Source organism: Rhamphochromis sp. 'chilingali' (assembly GCF_963969265.1).
Source record: "Rhamphochromis sp. 'chilingali' genome assembly, chromosome: 20".
Taxonomy (NCBI): domain Eukaryota; kingdom Metazoa; phylum Chordata; class Actinopteri; order Cichliformes; family Cichlidae; genus Rhamphochromis; species Rhamphochromis sp. 'chilingali'.
In genome coordinates this window covers 33,728,846-33,748,760 of record NC_137947.1, presented here as the reverse complement: position 1 = coordinate 33,748,760, position 19,915 = coordinate 33,728,846, and the positions used below count along the sequence as shown (strand labels likewise).

The following is a 19,915-nucleotide window of genomic DNA, read 5'->3' as shown; positions in this document are numbered from 1 at the left end:
AAACAGTAGATGCCACAGATGATCTATGCAGTACTATCAGAAAGCGAGGACGGAACAACGACCTCAACCATGGCTTTGGGCAGCAGTTCAGCTCTGAACAGCTGCAGCAGCGAGTCCACGATGTTCTTCCAGCCCTCCCTCAGGATGTTGCCATGCCGATGAGCGAGGTCGAACACCGTCTTGGCGGCTGTCTGGGCCTTACTGTTACTGCCAAACACGGTGGGAAGATTCTCCACAGACTGTGTGTGGGGGGACACACAAACACTATTTACACATCTGAATACATTACTGTTACTGAACAACATGCAGGACAACACAATTAGATCATTCACAAACTCTGTTGTTTCTGTAGATGTTTAAGAAGCTGAGAGCTGTGAGGAAGGCTTCTTTTAAACAAAGGTCGTTTTAAGGTGCTGACAGTGGGGACTCTCTGCTGACATCAACAGGTGGAGGAGTGGTACTGACCCAGCCACGTGTGAAAACATCCTCTCAGTGCATCAGCAGGAACATTGAATGAAATCTGGATCAATTCATTAGTGACAACAAACGTGTGTCTGTACTAGGGCTGCCACGATTAGTCGACTAGTCACGATTATGTCGACTATTAAAATCGTCGACGACTGATTTAATAGTCGACACATCGTTTGAAGCTTTGTAAGATCACAAAGGACGCAGGAATAAGTAGCAGGATTTAAGAGTGTAATAACGGACTGAAACAGAAGATGGCAGCACTGCATGTACAAGGATGCCAGCTGCCGTTAAACCCCGAAGAAGAAGAAGCTGTGTCCCAGAATTCATAGCGCAGCCCAGCTCAGTTTCCAACAATGGCGGCAGCTAGTTAGTTTTAACTTTACTCTTATTATTCTTTCTGGGTCACAAAATAAACGTTTAACATATTTTCAGGCTTGAATGTAGCTGTGTAAACCTCAAATATCGGCTCAGTTTATCAGGACACCACATATTTTCAAAAGCGCTCCGACGTTTTCGGAGACGTCTGTTACCCACTAGCTCGATAGCTAGGCGGGGGCTAGGTCACTAGCGCGGTGAGAGCACCGGACTCCCGGCAAATCATTTCAAACCCACCGCCGTCTTTCGCTAGTCAGGTTAAACATGATATATGAGTCACTGTACGCTGTACGTCCAATGGATGATGATCTGATTAGTCGACTAATCGCAAAAATAATCGGTGACTAGTCGACTATCAAAATAATCGTTTGTGGCAGCCCTAGTCTGTACAAGTTTAAACTGCTGCGTTCACTCATCCTCACTACAGTTGTGTGTGGCACGGCTCAGTGTTTGCTGTGGAGCACAACTGATACAACAGTACATTTTCTCACAATCACAGTTCAGTTCACGGCACTATTTATGTGTTAGCAGTATTTATACATTAGCAGATGCTACATTTTGTACACATGTTTTAATGTGGGGTGTGTATCAGAGGTGTCAGTTTTTCTTCAGAAACCACCAAACGATGATTGTGTGAACCAGAACGCCAAACTAACCAGTGACAGTGGACACAGTCAGGAACTGTGTTCTTTAATCAGCTGATCCCCAAAACACGTGATTGGACTAAGCAGTGTCACATGTGCACTTACTGTGTGTCAAAGGTACGGCAGTGTCTTTGGCTGTGAACAGAAGCGATTTAAGCTGTGGACCCACCTCGCTGCTCAGAGTGGTGAACTTGCAGAGGGAGATGATCAAATTGTCAAACACGTCATTGAAGCCATAGTGAGCTGCAATCATCGCACATTTCCTGCCAAACACAGACGATTGCACACTTTAACAGCTGACAAACACAAAGTGTTTACACTTCATTCTTTACTTCAACTGAACGCCTGACAAAACTACGCCTGTTTTAAAACGTGCATTTTTTCTCCTACAGTAGTCACACGATTTGTCCGTCCACAGTCAATAACAGTAACTTGTGTGTGGGTGGACCGTGCTTCTCCTGCAGGCTAACCCGTGGATGTGGACATCTAAAGGCCGCTTCCAGCCGGCAGCCTGCACTACAACTCGCAGCGTCTCGTAGCATTTACCACCGAGTGCATCTGAGTGCTGTATACCTGAAGCCAGTGATGGCCTTCTGGATGATGACATCATCGAGGCTCTTGTCAAAGACATAGGAGAGTGCAGCGATAGTGGGGCCCCATGTCATGGTGAACAAGTCATTGTCGTAGCTGCCGGGCGGCAGGTGGAGAAAGACGCCTTCGGACGAGGCGCCGCGGTGCAGTAAGACGCTCCACACATAATTCTCCTTCACTAAACCCGTCTGCTCGTCCGGCATCACAATCTCCTCGTTTCTGCAAAGGAAAGAACATCAGTCTATTCATGAGCCTCAGACAGCTGCCCGCCTTCTTTAATCACATCAATATGGAAACAGCTGGAAGCTCTTTAGATCTGTGTTGATGCAGGTAAGGAAACCCCAGAAGCCTTATTCTGTTCATCCGGATGTGGCGTTTCAGCAGGAGAAACATTAAACGCTACATGCAGATGAACAGAATCAGCCTTTTGCTTTTAAATGAGGTGAATGAAGCAGCGTGATGGGCATTTTTAACAAGATATCCTGAACCAGGATGAGCACAGAGATGAGGCTCAGGTCTGGCTGCTGATAGCAGATGCTAACACATCAGGGGAGTTGTGCTGTGCGCCTTACTTGATAGCATTGTAGATATCCTCCAACATGTCCTGGTCAAAGTCTTTGTTTCCGTTGACTCCCTTTAGATTTTTCTTGAATTGCTGTTTTAAAGTGAAACATCGTGTTAGCAGTTAGCAGCATTGGTTTCACTCTACAAACTCTATTCAAACATGTGACCAGTAGACTTTTATTTCCACTCACACGTCGGTGAGAGCACCGATGTGTGATCCTTTGGCATCTAGTGCTTTGTTCAGAGCATCACACCAACAGTTAAAAGGCCTTGGTTGGACACGCACTCATGTGTCATTTAATATATTTTAGGTGCATCATTAGGAAAACAGCGATGCCACAGAGAGACGCAGAAACAGGATCCTGCTAAGGATCAGGAACATGCCATCTGAAACGCACAGTGGTCAGTATCAGCGCTGGTCTGGGAGCAGCTGCTGGAAACAGCACGCTGGGTTTCATGGACACAATACCTACCATCCCACCGCCCTCAGCTGAACCGCACTCGTGTCATGTTATTGTCGGGGAACACGATCTGATGTGCACACAGCCATAGTTTTCCCATTCCAAAAATAACTGGTGCCAACACATGCTGTGATGAATGTTACATACTGCAACAAGCTCCTAAGTAAGCGAAGTGCCAGGCGCCACTTTTATTGGCCCTGTCCAAACTATTGTGTGGACGTCTGTGTGCTGGCTGACCCCGAGCTCGGTGAGTTTGTCCCCAGACTACAGCTGAAAGCGCATAGAAATGATTTTAATACACAACAACAGACGATGAGGTCAGACCAGCTTTTATTAACTATGTGAACATAAGAAGAGAGAAAGCAAGTGTGTGTTCGTCAGTGAGTGCCACACACAGTTTAGGCTTCGACACCGTCAACCAAAGGCAGAGAGCACCGACATCCACCCCCCTCCCTGACTGTGTGGAGCCACTGACTACAGCTGTGGGCTCTGAACCAGCAGCTTCACCAGTGCAAACACCAGCTTTGTTAGAGGAATGTCAAACCACCACATGTGTCATGTTTAACAAAAATAAAATGACATGACTGAGACAAAAACGCTGGTCTTTTGTAAATATAATAATAGCAGCGTCCTCCTATTGAGAGTAACATCCTCCCCTCTTAATGCTCTCTGGCTGCTATGGTATCGCGTAAATATTTCTTTCAAAATAAGACGCACAACTACAACACGGGAAAGACCCAGGGAAACAGTTAACAATAAAAACCCTGAAGACCATAAATTTCACACCCGAGCCTCAACTCTCAGGGCCCGGTACCAAACGACTAACGGACCGGTACTGGGCCGTGGACCGGGGGTTTGGGACCGCTGGTCTAAACTCTTTGATGTACTTCTCTTTAATTTGCTGTTTTGCTGAATGGGTTCGTTTGTGTTTATGGGTTTCTCACACATGCATGTCAGAACCAGTGCTGTGGTTTTACTCTCAGCCTCACCAACATCTGACTGCATTCTGCTAGAATACACAGGTCAACAACAACATTATTATCATTATCATTAGTAGTATTATAATCATATTTACAACATTTATGGCAGGCTTCAGTGACAGTGTTGTGTTATTTTCGTGCTGATGTGGTATCGCGGGAGGGATACTCTGTAACAGCAGCTGTAACAAACGAGCTTTGCAACTAGCTTCAGTTTAAACGTCTCTATTAACTCGTGCACTGAACTTTAAATGAAACAACCTAACCTAACCTAACCCTGACATGTGAAGTACAACAGCTCACCATTTTCATTTAGCTCGGTATATCGTTATTTAAGAGAGAGCTGCAAACTTTACAATAATCAAACATAGTGTGTAGATAATCAGGATGTTGACTTTGTTAAAGAAATGATAATGAAGGTATAAGAAACAGACTCATGCTAATGCATTTGACTTTTCATTTCTTATCACTGAAACAACCTTAATAGTCTTCACAGTGTTTCCATGGACAGTCTCTCTACTCAACATGTTTGTGCTTTAAAACACTGCATAGAAGTAACTCAGCATCAGGACTTTTCTCTGTTAACGAGCTCCCTGCTGACCACCGAGTATTTACTCGATTACTGTGGGAAACAGGGCGGACGTTTTACGCTTCATTCAGCCATTATTACTCATGCACAACAGGCTGGTGAATGAGAACCACAACAACGACTTTAATATCTTTGTTATTAGATTGTGAGCCCAACAAGGGACAATTGTTGAAAATCAGCAGCAGCTATAAACCTGTGTGCGGTACATCAGTGTCATGTCTTGCACTTGAACTGTGTTAAACTGCACTGTCCCTTTTAAATAAATAAATTCAACCATCAATGTTTCCTATGATGTCTGCAGCTGTAAGAGCTTCAGTTCTTCTGAAGGACCCACATATGTGAGGCACATACTGGTGTTGGGCTACAGGACCACTACAGGACCAGTCAAACTTCTTCCACACCAAACTTGTTTATTCACGTCTTTATGGTGCACAGTCAGGTTGGACGTGAAAGGGGCCACACCTGAACTATTCTCAAAAGGTTGGGAGCATGAGATGATCCAAATATCTCAGCACGCTGACACATGAAGTTCACTGAACCTAAGGAGCTGAGCCTGAACATCAGCCCCACACCCTGAGCCACTAGCCCTGGTCAGATAGTTCTGTTCTCCTGCCTGCTGCTAGGACTCGTCCACTGGGTAAGAAGACGGTGAATGCTGATTCCTCCAGAGAGCGCGTGCACTGCTCCTGAGTCCAGAGGTGGCATACTGACTCATGGGATACTGATGTGCACATCACTGCAGCTGATGCTGTGCCTCACACTTGGAGTGCAGCAGTACATGAAGTTTGTCAGTGTGTAGTAACTGATCCTGCAGAAAGCCGTCTGCACACTACACGCCTCAGGTGTGATTCTACCTGGCCTACCTCTCTGATAATAATAGCATTAACAGCTCACTGTGGACTATTTAGTAGTGAGGAAATTTCCCGACTGCAGTTTGCAGCTGTTTGCAGCTGCACAGGTGGTATCCTATCAATATGACCCAGCAGCTAGAGGCTCGACTTCATGCACCTGTGGCCATGAAGTGATTGGGACACCTGGATTTTGACAATATAATGTAAACAGATGCATAGCTGTAATCATTCAGGTTAGGTAATTATCATTAGTAGACCATATGAATATATCTTCCCATCACATTGGTAGTTCATCCCAGTGTTACCATTGTTGCTTGGTTACATTTTGGCAGTTGAGTCTGGTTTGATGAGGTTCAAACTACCATCCCTGTGACACTCCAACACAACCATCATGTTAGATTCAAGCTTCTTACTGAGCTCTTTGTTTTTATGTCCTGTTCGACGCTCCTGTTGCAGCGGTGTTGTCCGGTGACATTTGCCATGTTTGGGCTTGCACAATAATAAATCTCAAACGCTTCTTATACGTGTTATCTTATTTCAAAGCTCCGTTCTTGGTGCTACGGAGGCATATCCTTTCAGACCAGTGTTGGGGGAATGACTGCTGTCCATTTACACAAACTGGCACGACTAGTTCATGCTTCACAACCGCACACAGGTGTGTGATCACTTACCTCTACGGTCATGGGGATGTTCTGCTTGCGGACATTGTGGTTATGCTGGTCAGTGTTCAACATGATGACAGCGTAGGCCAGGGCGAAGCCAGCATCGTTGCTCATGAAAGGAAAGCCGTTGACTTTCTACAAACACAGAGCATGGACCAGATATCACACAACAAACAGAGGCTGCTGTGCCTCTATGGCACACTACAACTACTCCCCGTGTTCTGACCTCCAGATTCACCTCTCAGCTGATACCACACTGACCCCACACAGTGGAAAACCCATTTACAGTGTCACTGCCTAGAATGAATCATCTTCTCTTTCAAAGCCTACTCCTGTGTGCGGCTGGCCTAAAAAAAAAAAAAAAAGGGACATTACTAGGAATAGTTTCCAGGTCACATGGCTCCTCCTGCTATTTTGAGGCGTCAAATGTTTCCCCTGTGGAGTTTGTCCTTTGCCTGTCACACTCTATACGTGACTCTGTCTTGACACTTATGTCATCCCACTGCTATAATCTAAACAATCTGCAGGGTTGACCACAATACTGAGGGCCGCCTCTTACAAGTGGAGTTACCTTGTGATGAACACGCTTGGTTGTGACCAGACTGTGAAACATGTGAATGTGACCGAGTTTGTTTCCAGGTATGTTGGAACGAGTAAAAGCATTAAATTATAAATGCACTGCACTATTAGGGTCTATTAGGGGACACTAGATAATTACATAATCCAAGTCTTCCCAGTGGTAACATTATTAGCCAAAGAACAATAGAATAAAAGAGTATATGCACATTTATCAGTCTTTTGTTTGATGCCACTGGCGAGCTGTTCGGCTGCATGCCTGCGTTTGCCCTGTGACAGCTGGCACAGGCTCCATAGGCTGCCTCCTCTTTCTGCAGCACCGTGCTGCCACTTAACAGCTCAGTTCTTGGAAGACCATTGTAGGAACTCCCTCCATAGCTGCTTTCAGACACATGCACCGTCCTTCCAGTGACTGAAGCACACTGTTCAGACAAGCTGTGATGGACACATCAAACTACACAGCATCCATCTGTCCATTTTCTGCCACTTATAGTGGGTCAGATATCAGGCGGAGCAGCCTAAGCAGAGACATCCTGAGGCAAGATGTGCCCAAAACACTCAAACTGGGGGCATCCCAGTCAGATGAGTGACTCTACACTGGCGCTTTCAGAACAACCAAGGGAGAGCCGAGACATGACAGAGGAGGATGATACCTATGAAGCGCCTTGAGGCGACTTTTGTTGTGATTATATATATATATATATATATAACTAAAATTGAATTGAATTGAGATCTCACTCTTTCAGTCAGTCTCCACTGTGGCCATATGTGAGGGCAGGAACATACACTGACCACAGAATCAACAGCTTCGTTTTCAGGCTTTTCACCGTAACAGTGTAGTGTCCACATCACTGCAGACACGGCGTCAACCTCTGATCAACAATCTGTCACTGTTCCATTTCACTTGTCCTAACTGACTGCAACTACCTGCAGTTTACTGCCGTATCAGGCCAAGACAACCACATCAGCTGTGAACAGCAGAGATGTGATACTAAGGCCAGAGCCCCTCCACGACTTGGCTGTGCCGAGAGATCGTATCCATCAATGCTATGAACAGAACCGATGACAAAGAGCAGCACAGGCCAACTTTCACCAGGAGCAATGACTCCAATGGTAATGCGCACCAAGCTCTTAGGGAGTGCCTGCAGCAAAGGGCCAGTCATACCAGAGACACTGTCCCAGTCTTCCATGCAAAACTAAGACAGCCCTACAAGATCCAGAGAACCTCAGGGCGAACCCCGTCCACCCAGGGGTGAGGTCCAGCGGACCACCCAGGCGACATGACGTCTCCAGCCTCATTGTTAAAGCTTTTTTATTTGTGGGACCTGAAGTGGTGCATCGGTGCAAATGACGCTCAGTACCTGCTTCCCTGACCTGGAGGAAAGCAACCCCCTCGTCCACTGGGAAAAGTCCCAGTATACAGACGCCAAACTGGGGGAAACCAGTATACCAGGCTCTGTATCCTAGGCTCAGGCTCCTTCTCCACACAAGCGCTGACCTTCAGATCACCACCCAATCCACAAACCCCTGAACCCCTATTGGCCCTAAAGTGAGAGGTTGATAGGAATCTAAACCTCAGTGGGATCATCACATTATTACTGTTGTGCCTGATCCTGCTACAGCAGTCAGCTGATGCTCATTCTCAGGTCTGTTTCATCTCTGATCACGCTCTTATTATGACCTTTGCAGGTGTCCAGACTTCTTTTAGCTTTAGTATTCAAACTAAGAGTGAAATGACTTAGTCTCTGACTCAAGCGCAGCCTAGACCACGTGTGGCCCGATATCCTGCTGTGTCCTGCAGTAATGATGAATTGTAGGACGTGTCCCTTACATGCCAGTTGTCTGTGAACGTTTCCAGGAGTCTCTGAATGACAGGAGCCTCTCCAGGTAATCTGAAGGCCTCCAGGTAGAGCCGCAGGGCCTCGTCAATACGAAGCCCCTGGAAGGTAAATGTGCTGGAAAAGAAACCAGTCAGATTATTGTTTGCTCACACGGTGCATTACTGGTTATTGTTCCTGAACACACACGGCTCTGCCTGTGAAGAGCACACGTTGAAATGAAAGGATGCTAAGCCTACTTCACAAAGCTGTCCAGGAGTTCTGGGTTCTTCCGATCGCTGACGTACTCGCCAATCATTTTCTTGTCCAGTCGGGGGTTTTCTCTCAGCCACTGGGCCACCTGGTTGTTGTCTATGGGGCTGCTGAGGAGGCCTTTCTCCTGGAGGAACTGGATGCCTTTCTTGGGCTTCTGGTTAAACTGCTCCGTGCCTGTGATCAGCAGCTTGACACACAGCAAGAAACGCTGCAGATGTTATTCTTTACGTTACTCTCATTAAATGAATTCCACATACCTTTTTCTTTGTTCTAATTTCCATTAGCTCGTGTGAATCAGGTAAACAGGACAAGAAACGCTGAGGCTTTTTCAGACTTCTCTTCTCAGCTGGAGAAAAGAATTTCTGTTAGTCTCAGCTGAACAGTTTCCACGCAGCGCTTAGACAAACTTTAAAGAAGACGGAGGCCTCACAAAGGTCGCCGTCTCCCTGATCCTGCCTGCCCAGCCTCATCTTCTCGGCCATTAGATGTCCACTGGTTGGAGGATACACTGGTGCTTTTTCAGGCTGCGAGGGACTCAAACCATTGGTACTGCCAAGTCTACTAACATCTGTAAACAGAAGGGAAATGTTTTTACTGAAGCCGTCCGTGTCCAACGTGTGTGTTATTCAATCACATGACAAAGGTGAAAAAGACAGTAAAATGACACCCAAGCTGCATCTATGAGGTGTGAAGTTATCTGTGCTTATACCAGCTGCAGAGTCTGTTTCAGCTTTGGCTGCACCCTCTCCGTCTGCCAGCGCAGTCTCTGCTTGGTCTTGCTGAGCTATGCTGCTTAGCACCCTGGCCTGGCAGTGAGCTTCGATGCTGTCGATCACTGTGAGCAGCGCCTCCAGTGACAGGAGGTGGGTGGTGTACAGCTGCCCCGACACAGGAAACGCGTTCTATCGCCACAGAAGAAAAAACACTTTCACATAATACTCACATCATAATCTACAGAATATTAGCCTGCAAACGGTCTATTGTCCAGGTACATAATACTACCTGTGAATACAGTGTTATAATTATCGTTCCTACGACTGGACATGTTTGGCTCTGTTCTGACTGATCTTTTGTTTCTGTCTGCTTCGCTTGGATCAGCTTCGTCTGAGGTCATTTTGAAGTTGATGGACTATTTGACCACATGTGTACCACTGTGCAGCATCCTCTCTTCTTTTAAATGCCTGCAAGCTGAGGAGCCTGGCCGGAGGACTCCTCCTCCTGCTGGGAGACAGCTCTCTGCAGTCCTGACTCACACAAAACATGGTTCTCATGTGAATAACATGAGTTTATGTGATTAGTGCATGTTGTTTTTATTTACATTTTACACAGCCCAAGTTTTCGAGACTGTGTTTATACATTGATTCAACATCACTGTTGCACGGCAACCAAAACAGCTGACATGTGCAGTGGACGATGGGGAACAGGACGGTGGTGCAGTGAAACGGCTGGTTTGGAGATCAATGCAAATCTGCTTTCTGTTATCACCTGTATGTTGTTCCTATCACCTAAAACACTAATATTTTACAAGTGGTGACCAGTGTGTAAACAGAGCCAAACGTCCTCTGCAGAAAACACTCAGGAGTAGAAGAAATGGAGGACGCTCTAAACCTCTTCTAACAGAAAACTGGTTTCCATTATTTTGCCATTGAAATACATGGAAACAGAACAACTGCAGCAGTCTGCTCTCAGTACAAAAAGGTAATCAGGGCCTGTTCATCACTAGCAAGCCTTTCAGGGCGAGTTACCTTAGACAGCAGCTTGGTGAGGTCTTCAAAGAGGTTGGAGCAGTAAAAGTCACAGTCATAGTTAATGTAGAGCTCAGTGACAAAACTGGGGATCCTCCATAACTGGACCAGTGCCTCCAGAGCCACCTCCTTCATCTCGTAGGGCATCTTAATGTTCTCTGAAGTGATGATGTCTATGAGCTTCTTCAGGTACATCTGAGCAAACAGAGACATGGCCATCAGGTCCTCAGGGACTAACGCTATGAAAGCTGAATGACAGGAGTGTGGATCAATGAGAACAGCTACCTCCAGCTGAAACTTCAGGTGCACTCTCATGCTTTCAAAGAGCAAGAAGCAAACCCGTATGGATGAAGCATACAGGTTCATACGGTCCACACTCAGCAGCTGGAACACAGATGAGGTACTTCATCAGCAAGGCCTCATAACTACACCAGCGTACTTGCCCTGCAGAGGACTCAGGCCTCGACAAAGAGAACCAATCAGTCCATCTGAGGTCAGATAAATCAGTCGAGAAGGTTAAGAGTAGATCTCTGGGTTTATAACCTAAAAACACTCCGGTCATGTCTGTCATTAGCAGTGAAACACAAATATATGGTGCTACACTTTTAGCCGTCTCAGTAAGGAACCTGGACCAGATGCTTTAGTTCAATAAAAAGCCAATAATCGCTAAAAAGACTCCGATCAGCACAGAGTTACCAAAATAAGACCGCGGGTTTGACGAGGACTGCTCCTCACTGTCAGCAATGACATCATCTACATTTAATTTACCTGGAACAGGTGTCGACAGAGCTCGTCTTTGACCAGCACTAACAAGGACTGGTAGTTAGGGATGTGTGCTGATTCCAGGGCTACAGTCAGCAGCTGCAGCCCCATGTGCATCATAGCATCAGTGTTGTGGCGGTCATGAGGGTTGGTCAGTGAAATCAGGAAACGAAACAGCTCTCTGAGACACGGCAGGCCATACGGGATGAGGGATGCTCCTACAGACAAGAGGCAAAAGGACAAGAGGTTAGAGAGAACCGCTCTACAGCTGTCTTTATACATCACAGAAACGTGGAACTCTCAGATCATCTTCTGCCCTTCTTGCTAAATTCAGCTGGATCCTACCATCTCTTTGCGTGGACTGTGTGAAGCGGACGCCTCTGGGGTTGACGTAATCCATATCATGGACAGAGGCACTGTCTGACTGCTCTGTAATGGAGTCTTTGTCCTCCAGAACCTCAGGGATGGACTCCACTGAGGCTGACGGGGCTGGTTCAGCCTGCTGGCCCTCAAACTAGACAGAAAGAGGCGCAGCACAAGAGATTAGAGAAGGACAGGGAGAAGCGAGGAAATACAATGTCTCTCACGGAGCCGAAAATGTAAACAAGAGCCATTAGAAACATGTTCACCTGTGCATCTGTAGAGCCAGACTCAGTCCCTGTGAGTGCAATGGCTGCACCAGCGGTTGATGCAGAGCTGCACTGATCCAGGTCAGAAAGGTCTTCCCTGGAAGTAGTTTTTGAGCAGGTGTCCAGGCCGCTGTCAGTGGCTGTTGGGCTGCAGATAGATGAGGCAGAGCTGTCTGAGACGGGAAGGCTGGGATTGGACAAGCCCTCCTCCATGAACGGGACACCACCTGAGAACACAGGATCCAGTCATACAGCGCTCCACCAAAGACCTGAAAGCCAAGCTCTGCTTACAGACGGCTGTGAGTCCATTATTACGACAGCGCGTCCTACCCGAGAGGTTGTTGTTGAGCGTGCTGGGCTGGCTTGGTTCCATCTGACCGGAGGAACTACGGACCATGTGCCGAGGCGGCCGCGGAGAACGTTTCTGTTTCTTCCATTTAGATGACTCGCTCATGCCACCGGCACGCATCTTCAGCTGGAGGAAACACAGTGGTTCAGTGAGTCAGCTGGTCCATCATCACTGAGCAATGACAATGTTTCACTTCTCTTTATATCCAGATCATTTACACACTCGTAATACACAAGAGGCACCGGGACTCGTGTGGCATGTCTTCAGCCGGCGCTGTGTACCTGGAGTGGAGTGCTTTGAAACCAGATTTATATATGCTTGTATATATGCTCGTTATTGTATTAGTGACTCTTTATGACATGGCGGGCTGCGGGGAGAAGGTCATTCTAACGTCTCAGGTTTATCTGAGCACTTGACGACGTCTCGTTGGTAAACTGTCTCCATACTCTCGCACGTTACTCTCGCTTAGCTAGTGCAGCTTTGTTGTGTTGGCGTCTACTTGCCACATAGTTTGCACAGCACGGTTTTCTGCTGTTTTCATGCTACAGTTTAGAAACGAGCTCCTTGACTTGTCTGGCTGATTCTCCTGTGGCGCACTATTACAAACCATCATCTAAAGCAATGAAAATGATTGCACTGAACAGAATATGAAACGATCCCTGTATGCAGATCGCATAGCCCTGCCCCACTATGAGAAAGAGTCAAAAAAGAACAGGAAGAGACTTCTGCTGGAAGAATATTCCCTAAGGTTTTCATCCTCTAACTATTTATTTATTTATTTAACACTTGGGATAGTTGGAAGTCTGTTTTAAATAAAGAAAAACACACATACAAAAAAAAAAAGCTATCTGCTAACAGCTGGGACACATATTGGCAAATGAAATCCAACAGCTGTGTAGCCCAAATGAATTCAATCATTTAAAGTGTGATAATCCAGATGTGAGTATTACACAGTCATACACTGCTATGTGTCACACAATGACCAGCAGGATCTGCAGGCCTGCTTCCTGTTTGTGTCATGTCATGCCTCCATCTTGCCAAGGTCACAGGTAAAGGAAAAGAGGTTAAGGTAGCGAGGGTAAGTCAAAGGTTATTGGGAGAGAATCTATATACTGCCCTAGCCTAAATACTGAGAGTAATCTTCCTTACCTGCACACGTTTGTTTTTCCACAAGATATTGTAAGCCTCAGAAGAGAAGGGGAGCAGGCAAGGCCCGTGATTAGTGATGGATAACATTATCAGCAGATAAGTGGGACCAACACATAACACAACTGAGCATACACATCTATGCACGATGGGAGGAGTGCAAACAGTGCTCCGGATCAGAGTGCACAGTCACTGTAGGCTGTAACCAAGAGCAGCCAGCACAGATGTGTCAGTGGACAGGCAGACCATGCAAGAAGCAACAAGCGCTAAAACTCTGGGAACACCCCAATCTGCATCGAATACACATATGTGACGTGACACGTAACCAGCAGCTCAAAGGACAAACAAGGGTCATTGTTGTGTTGTGGTGTACAGTGCTGTACCAGTCAGTGCTTCAGAGGCAGGGACATCCACAGAAAGTCCAGACTGAACCACAACAGGCTTTCATAGAGGTGGGGAACAGCTGACTGGATGAAGCCGTTTACTTTAACCTGCATCTGACTTATGTTTGCAGGGATTGAATTTACCTGTAAGCTCAAAGCGTCTTCATATTTAGTCATGTGATAGATCTTCTAATTACACTAAATATGTAAAAGATTTACACATTTAAAGCTGTAAAGTGATTTTGCCCATAAAGCCGGTGCAATGTAAGAATGAGCTTCAGATAAAAACTGCCATTAGAAGCTGCAGGAGCAGTCAGCAGCAGGCGAACAGAGCACCACAGTCACGGCTTGAACACCTCTCAGGGGCTCAAGGAGAAAACTCACCTAATTATTTTTGCATATACAGTACAAAGGACTCACAAATGTCATCTCTAACAGTGCAATAAAAGAGCAGCATCTGATAGATAAAGCCAGAGTGTAGCTGTTAACTCTTCTTGTTATCACTTAGTGCAACTACAACATGTAATTGCAGTCTACACCACAGCACCACTGTGCTGCTCACTGGTGGATACTGCAGAAATGTTGAGATGCTGATGTTTGATTCAACTACATCCTTAAAACCACCGATGTTTAACGCTCATGCGCTCATGCACTCCCACCAAGAAGCCATGCTAACCCTGCCAGTTAAGTACCCTGTCTACCCCACTCTGACTTGTGTTTCTATGCTGCTCTGCACAAATAACATCCTCAGAGTCCAGTATGACAGGTAGGGTCTGTGGGAAGGAGAACAGGGACACATCCAAGTACAGGAAACTTGAAAAGAAAACTAATAGTTACAAATAATAAAGTGGATCCAAGCACAGGGGGAGGACACAGACTCAGACGGAAGATTAACAAAGAATAAGAGAAAGCACGATGACAGCAAGCAGCACACATTCACAATCTCAGCCATGTTACCTTCTTCATGTTAGCACCAACATAACTCTTGGCCTCCTCTTTGAACTGGGGGAGTCTGTAAAGAGACATGAACATGTTACAACATCCCATCTACAGTCTAGGACATAAATCACCAACCTCGCCCACGCTGTGCATCTTAGATGATGTAAGTGAATTAGAAATGGAAGCAAACACACCAACAGTCAAAAGACTGGACACACATTCTCATTTAATGGGTTTTCTTTATTTTCATGACAATTTCTATTGTAATCTACGGAGCTCATCTAATCCAGGTTTAAAGTCCCGTCCCAGACGGCTTGATGTCCACTCACGTCTTGGGTCATTTGATATCGATAAATCACGTGATAGGGTGGGGCAAGGTCTCCCAATGGGTTCATCCAAAACCTTGGCTGATACTGACCCACACCTGTTTTCACATCTTGGCTCATGTGATTGGGCAGATGATCAATGGCTCTCTTAAAGAACAGCTTCAATCTCTCCACCAGTTCCTCTTAGAACTGAAGAAGCTTCTCAGATGAAACCTCGTCAAGAAACTCAAAGAAGTCCAGTCACTGTTCCTCCCAAGCTCTTTCGATTATCATGACCTGGCTGACCGAGGCCCTACACAGACATGATAGCCTGAGCTCTGACTACCTTCCCTCTTTGTTATCATCCAATTACACGTCTCCAGTCCAAATGCCACTCCAGTATCTTTGCTGTTTCACTGAGAGGGTTCAGGCTTGCACAGGACAGACGCATCCCACGCTTGATAGCGTTGTGTGCTTGAAGTAGGCCTCTAGTGTTGCTCGCCATCAGGGTCCTGTTGATGTTGTGGTGTTCTAGGAATTCCAGGATCTACGAGGCATTTGTAGACTTTCTTGTACTGACGTATTCATGTACTGAGCCATGTGCCTGTGCATTATGTACTCTGCCACTGAGAGCACACCTTGGATGGCTGAGTGGAGAACAGCTGGTTTATTCTCATGACTTCCTTCTCTGGTGTACCTGTTCAGGCAGTAAGCCGAGGCCATGCTTTGCTTGGCAGTTTCTAAGGCCTAAGGCATGCAAGGTAAGGTATTCTTCATCACACCTTTCTCCAGCTCTAACAGTTCCCCAGCTTCCCTCCACACCGCCTTGATCTTGGACCAATCTTGGAGGGTGAGGATGATGACATCTCCCCCCTGATGTCCTGGCTCCTCTTCGCCGTAGCATTTATATGGTACATTGTTAATCTCTAGTTGTGTTAGCAGTTGCTTCTTCCGAATATTGGAATGCTGACCTACTGGTTGTTTCGCCGTCAGTCTGGATGTTGGCTGTCGAATAAGGCTGCCACGATTACGTCGACTATCAAAATCATCGATGACTAATTAACAGCTCATTACAGCAAATGTATCCAGTGACTGATTTGTTGAAGTCACAGCAGTAATTCTGTGCCATTCCTTTATTAGCGTGTAAACCAAAAGTTCACGCCTCCCTGTTTATTTAGGCAGAGGCTTTAAATAACTGCTGTATACTGGCCCAGAGGTGGTAACTGGCTCCTGCACGGACACTGCTTTAAAGTTATTTAGTGCATCCTTTAGCCCTGAACCAAAAGCCAAAACACTAACAACGACTTTTTGATTAAAACTCTACAAAAGTACAATAATAAATAATAAAAAAAACCAAAAGAAAAAACATATAGCACTAAACACAGAGCCTGTCATAAGCTGCTTAAGAGGAAATATTACTGTAAGAGTGTCAGCACATTCAGTGAAGCCACAAACGTAAGGCATCACACAGAGTATGTTAGTGTGTGTCACCAGGTTTCTGTGAAGCTAAAGCTTCGCTAGAAAATGATGAGATTAGAGCTCATCAACATCCAAGCACGCACGCACGCACGCACGCACGCACACACTGTGCGAGCCAGCAGCCTTCTCCTGACATTAGCTCAGCGTTAATAGAGTGTTGTTCTGTAAGCACGATTATTGGATGATCTGTGGGTCCAACAGATTAACATGCTTAATACGTTCAGCAGCCAATCTAAGACTGAGCTGCTGCTCATTACTCTCTGATGGAGGTGGGTGAGGGTGGAGGGCATCCCAGACTCACATCTCTATTATCTGGGGTCTGTGGACAAGCGGGGGGCTGGGGCTGAACACGAAGGAAATGAGCTGCGAGTCGTATGTGTGTCTGTGTGTGCGAGAGTGCAGGATGAGAACAATAGAGTAAAAGTCCAGACTCCTTCATTGCACCTGCTCGTGTGCTGAAATGTCTGTTAGTGAGATTTATGCTAACACAGTCAAGTCTTGTAAGAGGACTTGATAACAAGAATCCAGGCAGCAAATAACAACTGGACTGCTCGGAGGAACTGGCAGCAAACGGCAAAAACGAATTCTGGACTTCACTGAAAGGACGATAAGCTAGTGCTTTGTGACAAACCCCATGTCAAATAGTCTTAGTTAAGAATGCACAACATCAGGGAGGAGGTGAAGCAAATCACACCTTTAATTTAAGCTCTGTTTGTTATCCAGCTGCAGTCGGTTTCACTCACATCAGCAGACATGCTTTTGCTGATTGCTTCTATGTGGCGTTGCTGGCAATGCTAACTCAGTGCGTGATGTGTGTGTGCTTAATATTTATGGGGGCTGGAACATTGCTGCTGAATCAGAGAGCAGCTTTATCTATATGCAGATCATACAGCATGCAGCTCAAGTGGCTCATCCCTTTGTCTGTGACCACATGTGCCTGGCACTCCTGAACACATGGTGTGGACGATGGTGCTGTGAGTGAGTGAGAGGGCGGTTTGATTAGACCAGACCTTCCCAAAGTGGGGGGGTGGAGAGCCAATGCAGGGGGGGAGCGGAATGAAAATGGGGGGAAAAAAACAAAACGCTTGGACGCTGCTAGCATGGGCGCCCACAGAAACACAAAGCATCGCTGAATATGTTTCCAAACCAACTTCATTCTAAGCCAAAGACTAGAAAATATGGTGAAGCAAATCTGCCCTTTGGCTTCACAAGTGCCGAGGTAGGTCTCCCTGCAGGATTGGTTTTCCCTTTGTCGGGAGCAGCGCTGTTCAAATATCAGAATAAACTTGGCAAACTTCATATACAGAATCTTACATTGGAAGAAACAGACTGAGGTAACAACAGCTTGTGGTGAGTGTTCTGGTCAAAAGACAAACATTTAAGACACAATAAGCATTTCTCTCACAGATCTTACTGAACGTGTGATCATGTATTTAATGTGGACACAAAGCCTGTCAGTGAGCCCACAGCTCACAAAGCTCTGCCTCCACTTTTCAGGCTCTTCTGAATATCCTGCCATGAGGTGCTAACCTGTATCTCTGGCAAACTTACTATGGACATTTATTTTAAGTTCCAAAACGAGTGTGTTTGTCTTACAACCTTCCTCATTTATATTAAAGACTGTCAACTTGCCATCTGCAACAAACCACCAACACAACCCCGTCATTTATTTACCTGGAGAATAACAGCTGCACCATGTCGACCAGTGTATGTTCAGCCGTCTTCCTGAGGAGCTCTGCACACACAGACATTAGAGACATGAGAACCAAAAACTGCGTGAGAGAGGAGACGCCTCTGGGTGGAGACAGTTTAAGACAGAATTTGATATTTTTATGTAAATAACAGGACTGGACTAGAACCTCACAGAAGACGGCGGTACAGCCGAAGAACAGGTCGTCCAATAAGATGAATAAGATGTGAAAATGTCTTCTGTTATCAGTGTGAGGCTAATCTCACACAAACACTGTACCTAATGTCGAGTCCTCAGGGTCAGAATGATTTAATATTCTTATTATTTCAGCTTTATTCTTCACTCCCAGCCTGTCTGAGTACCATTTCACAGGCATTAAATGATAAACACTGCATCACAGGAGCCGTGTTGTGAAGGAGCTGCTGGAATGTGCCAGTAAAACTTGATCAAACTGTTTCCAATAAGGATGCAATGCTTCCTTGAATTAGCTTCAAATAAACTTACCACTCAGACGCATCTCAAAGCAGATCCTGAAGCAGGACTGCATGATCTCACAAACAGACTCGTTGGTCAGGTGGGCTCCCACTGGTGTCAGCAACAAAGTCCTCAGGACCTGAAGCAGCAGGTACAACTGTACTAACATGCATACTGTGGTTGGCAGTGACAGCGCTGACCAAACAAACGGGGCATACCTGTAGAATTTTCATAAGGACAACTTCATCACTGGCCGGGTCTGTTCCTACAAATCTAGCGTGCGTGACGGCGTCCGCCATGTTCTCAATGGCCTCCGCTGCTGCCTCGTGGCTAGCATCTGCCAACAGACAACAAACAGAAGGTTCTCAGAGTCAGACTGTCGTCACTGAAGGGGCGCCGAAGAGAGACTGACTCTCAGACGCGTGTTCATTGATGAGGTCCAGCTCGACTGGACTTATGCTACATCGTCTTCATCTTGAGCTTTCGCACAGCTGGCTGAATAAAGGAAGACTTGATTCAGTCATCTCAAAACGTATGACGGCCAGTTTTGAGATTTCCTTCATTAATAATCAACTATTATTTTTGCTGCTGCAGAACATGTGGCATACACCACAAGCATATAAAATGATGTAGCACAGACAGTGTTGGGTATTCCATTACAGAATACAGAATACATGCCCCAAAATGTATTCTGTAACGTATTCCGTTACGTTACTCAGTGACAGTAACGTATTCTGAATACTTTGGATTACTTAATATATTATCATGTTTTTTACAACAACGTGAATGTACTATTGCTGTGTGATTTATTACTATTACTGAAGGTCCGCGACTCCGAACTGTAGTAAAGGGACCTCTGACTAATACGGCGGGGTCCCTGTCGGCTCGTAGCCGAAAAATAGCTTTACTTTGTTGTGTGGGTCAACTTTTCTTGCGAGAGACAGAGAGAGGCGTTGAAAGACTGCTCCAACGGAACTTATTGTTTCGGAGGAAAACAGGAACACGGTGTACAGTCGAGTCTTAATAGCTTACTTACAACTACACTGCCCATGATGCTACATTCTTTAGAGCTATGCTTGTAGCATTCTGCCTGTTAGCTTAGCACAACAACAACGAAAAGGCGCTCTCTCACCCAGGAAACACACAGTCGCAGAGAGAGA

General features: G+C 45.9%; 1 protein-coding gene across 2 annotated transcripts in view; it reads right to left on the bottom strand.

Annotated features, from left to right (window-relative positions):
- Positions 1-19,915, bottom strand: part of gbf1 (golgi brefeldin A resistant guanine nucleotide exchange factor 1) — an 83,193-nt gene that overhangs the window by 13,710 nt on the left and 49,568 nt on the right. For both annotated transcript variants that reach the window (XM_080869561.1, XM_080869562.1), the window contains exons 5-24: positions 18,974-19,092; positions 18,786-18,894; positions 18,266-18,326; positions 14,826-14,880; positions 12,321-12,465; positions 11,991-12,217; positions 11,707-11,875; positions 11,368-11,579; positions 10,885-10,983; positions 10,600-10,794; positions 9,564-9,756; positions 9,285-9,422; positions 9,112-9,200; positions 8,839-9,041; positions 8,593-8,716; positions 6,195-6,320; positions 2,654-2,736; positions 2,064-2,300; positions 1,660-1,753; positions 63-239 (exon numbers count right to left, since the gene is read on the bottom strand). In XM_080869561.1, the coding sequence (XP_080725687.1) occupies positions 63-239; positions 1,660-1,753; positions 2,064-2,300; positions 2,654-2,736; positions 6,195-6,320; positions 8,593-8,716; positions 8,839-9,041; positions 9,112-9,200; positions 9,285-9,422; positions 9,564-9,756; positions 10,600-10,794; positions 10,885-10,983; positions 11,368-11,579; positions 11,707-11,875; positions 11,991-12,217; positions 12,321-12,465; positions 14,826-14,880; positions 18,266-18,326; positions 18,786-18,894; positions 18,974-19,092 (2,855 nt within the window). The remainder of the gene's footprint in view (positions 1-62; positions 240-1,659; positions 1,754-2,063; positions 2,301-2,653; positions 2,737-6,194; positions 6,321-8,592; positions 8,717-8,838; positions 9,042-9,111; positions 9,201-9,284; positions 9,423-9,563; positions 9,757-10,599; positions 10,795-10,884; positions 10,984-11,367; positions 11,580-11,706; positions 11,876-11,990; positions 12,218-12,320; positions 12,466-14,825; positions 14,881-18,265; positions 18,327-18,785; positions 18,895-18,973; positions 19,093-19,915) is intronic.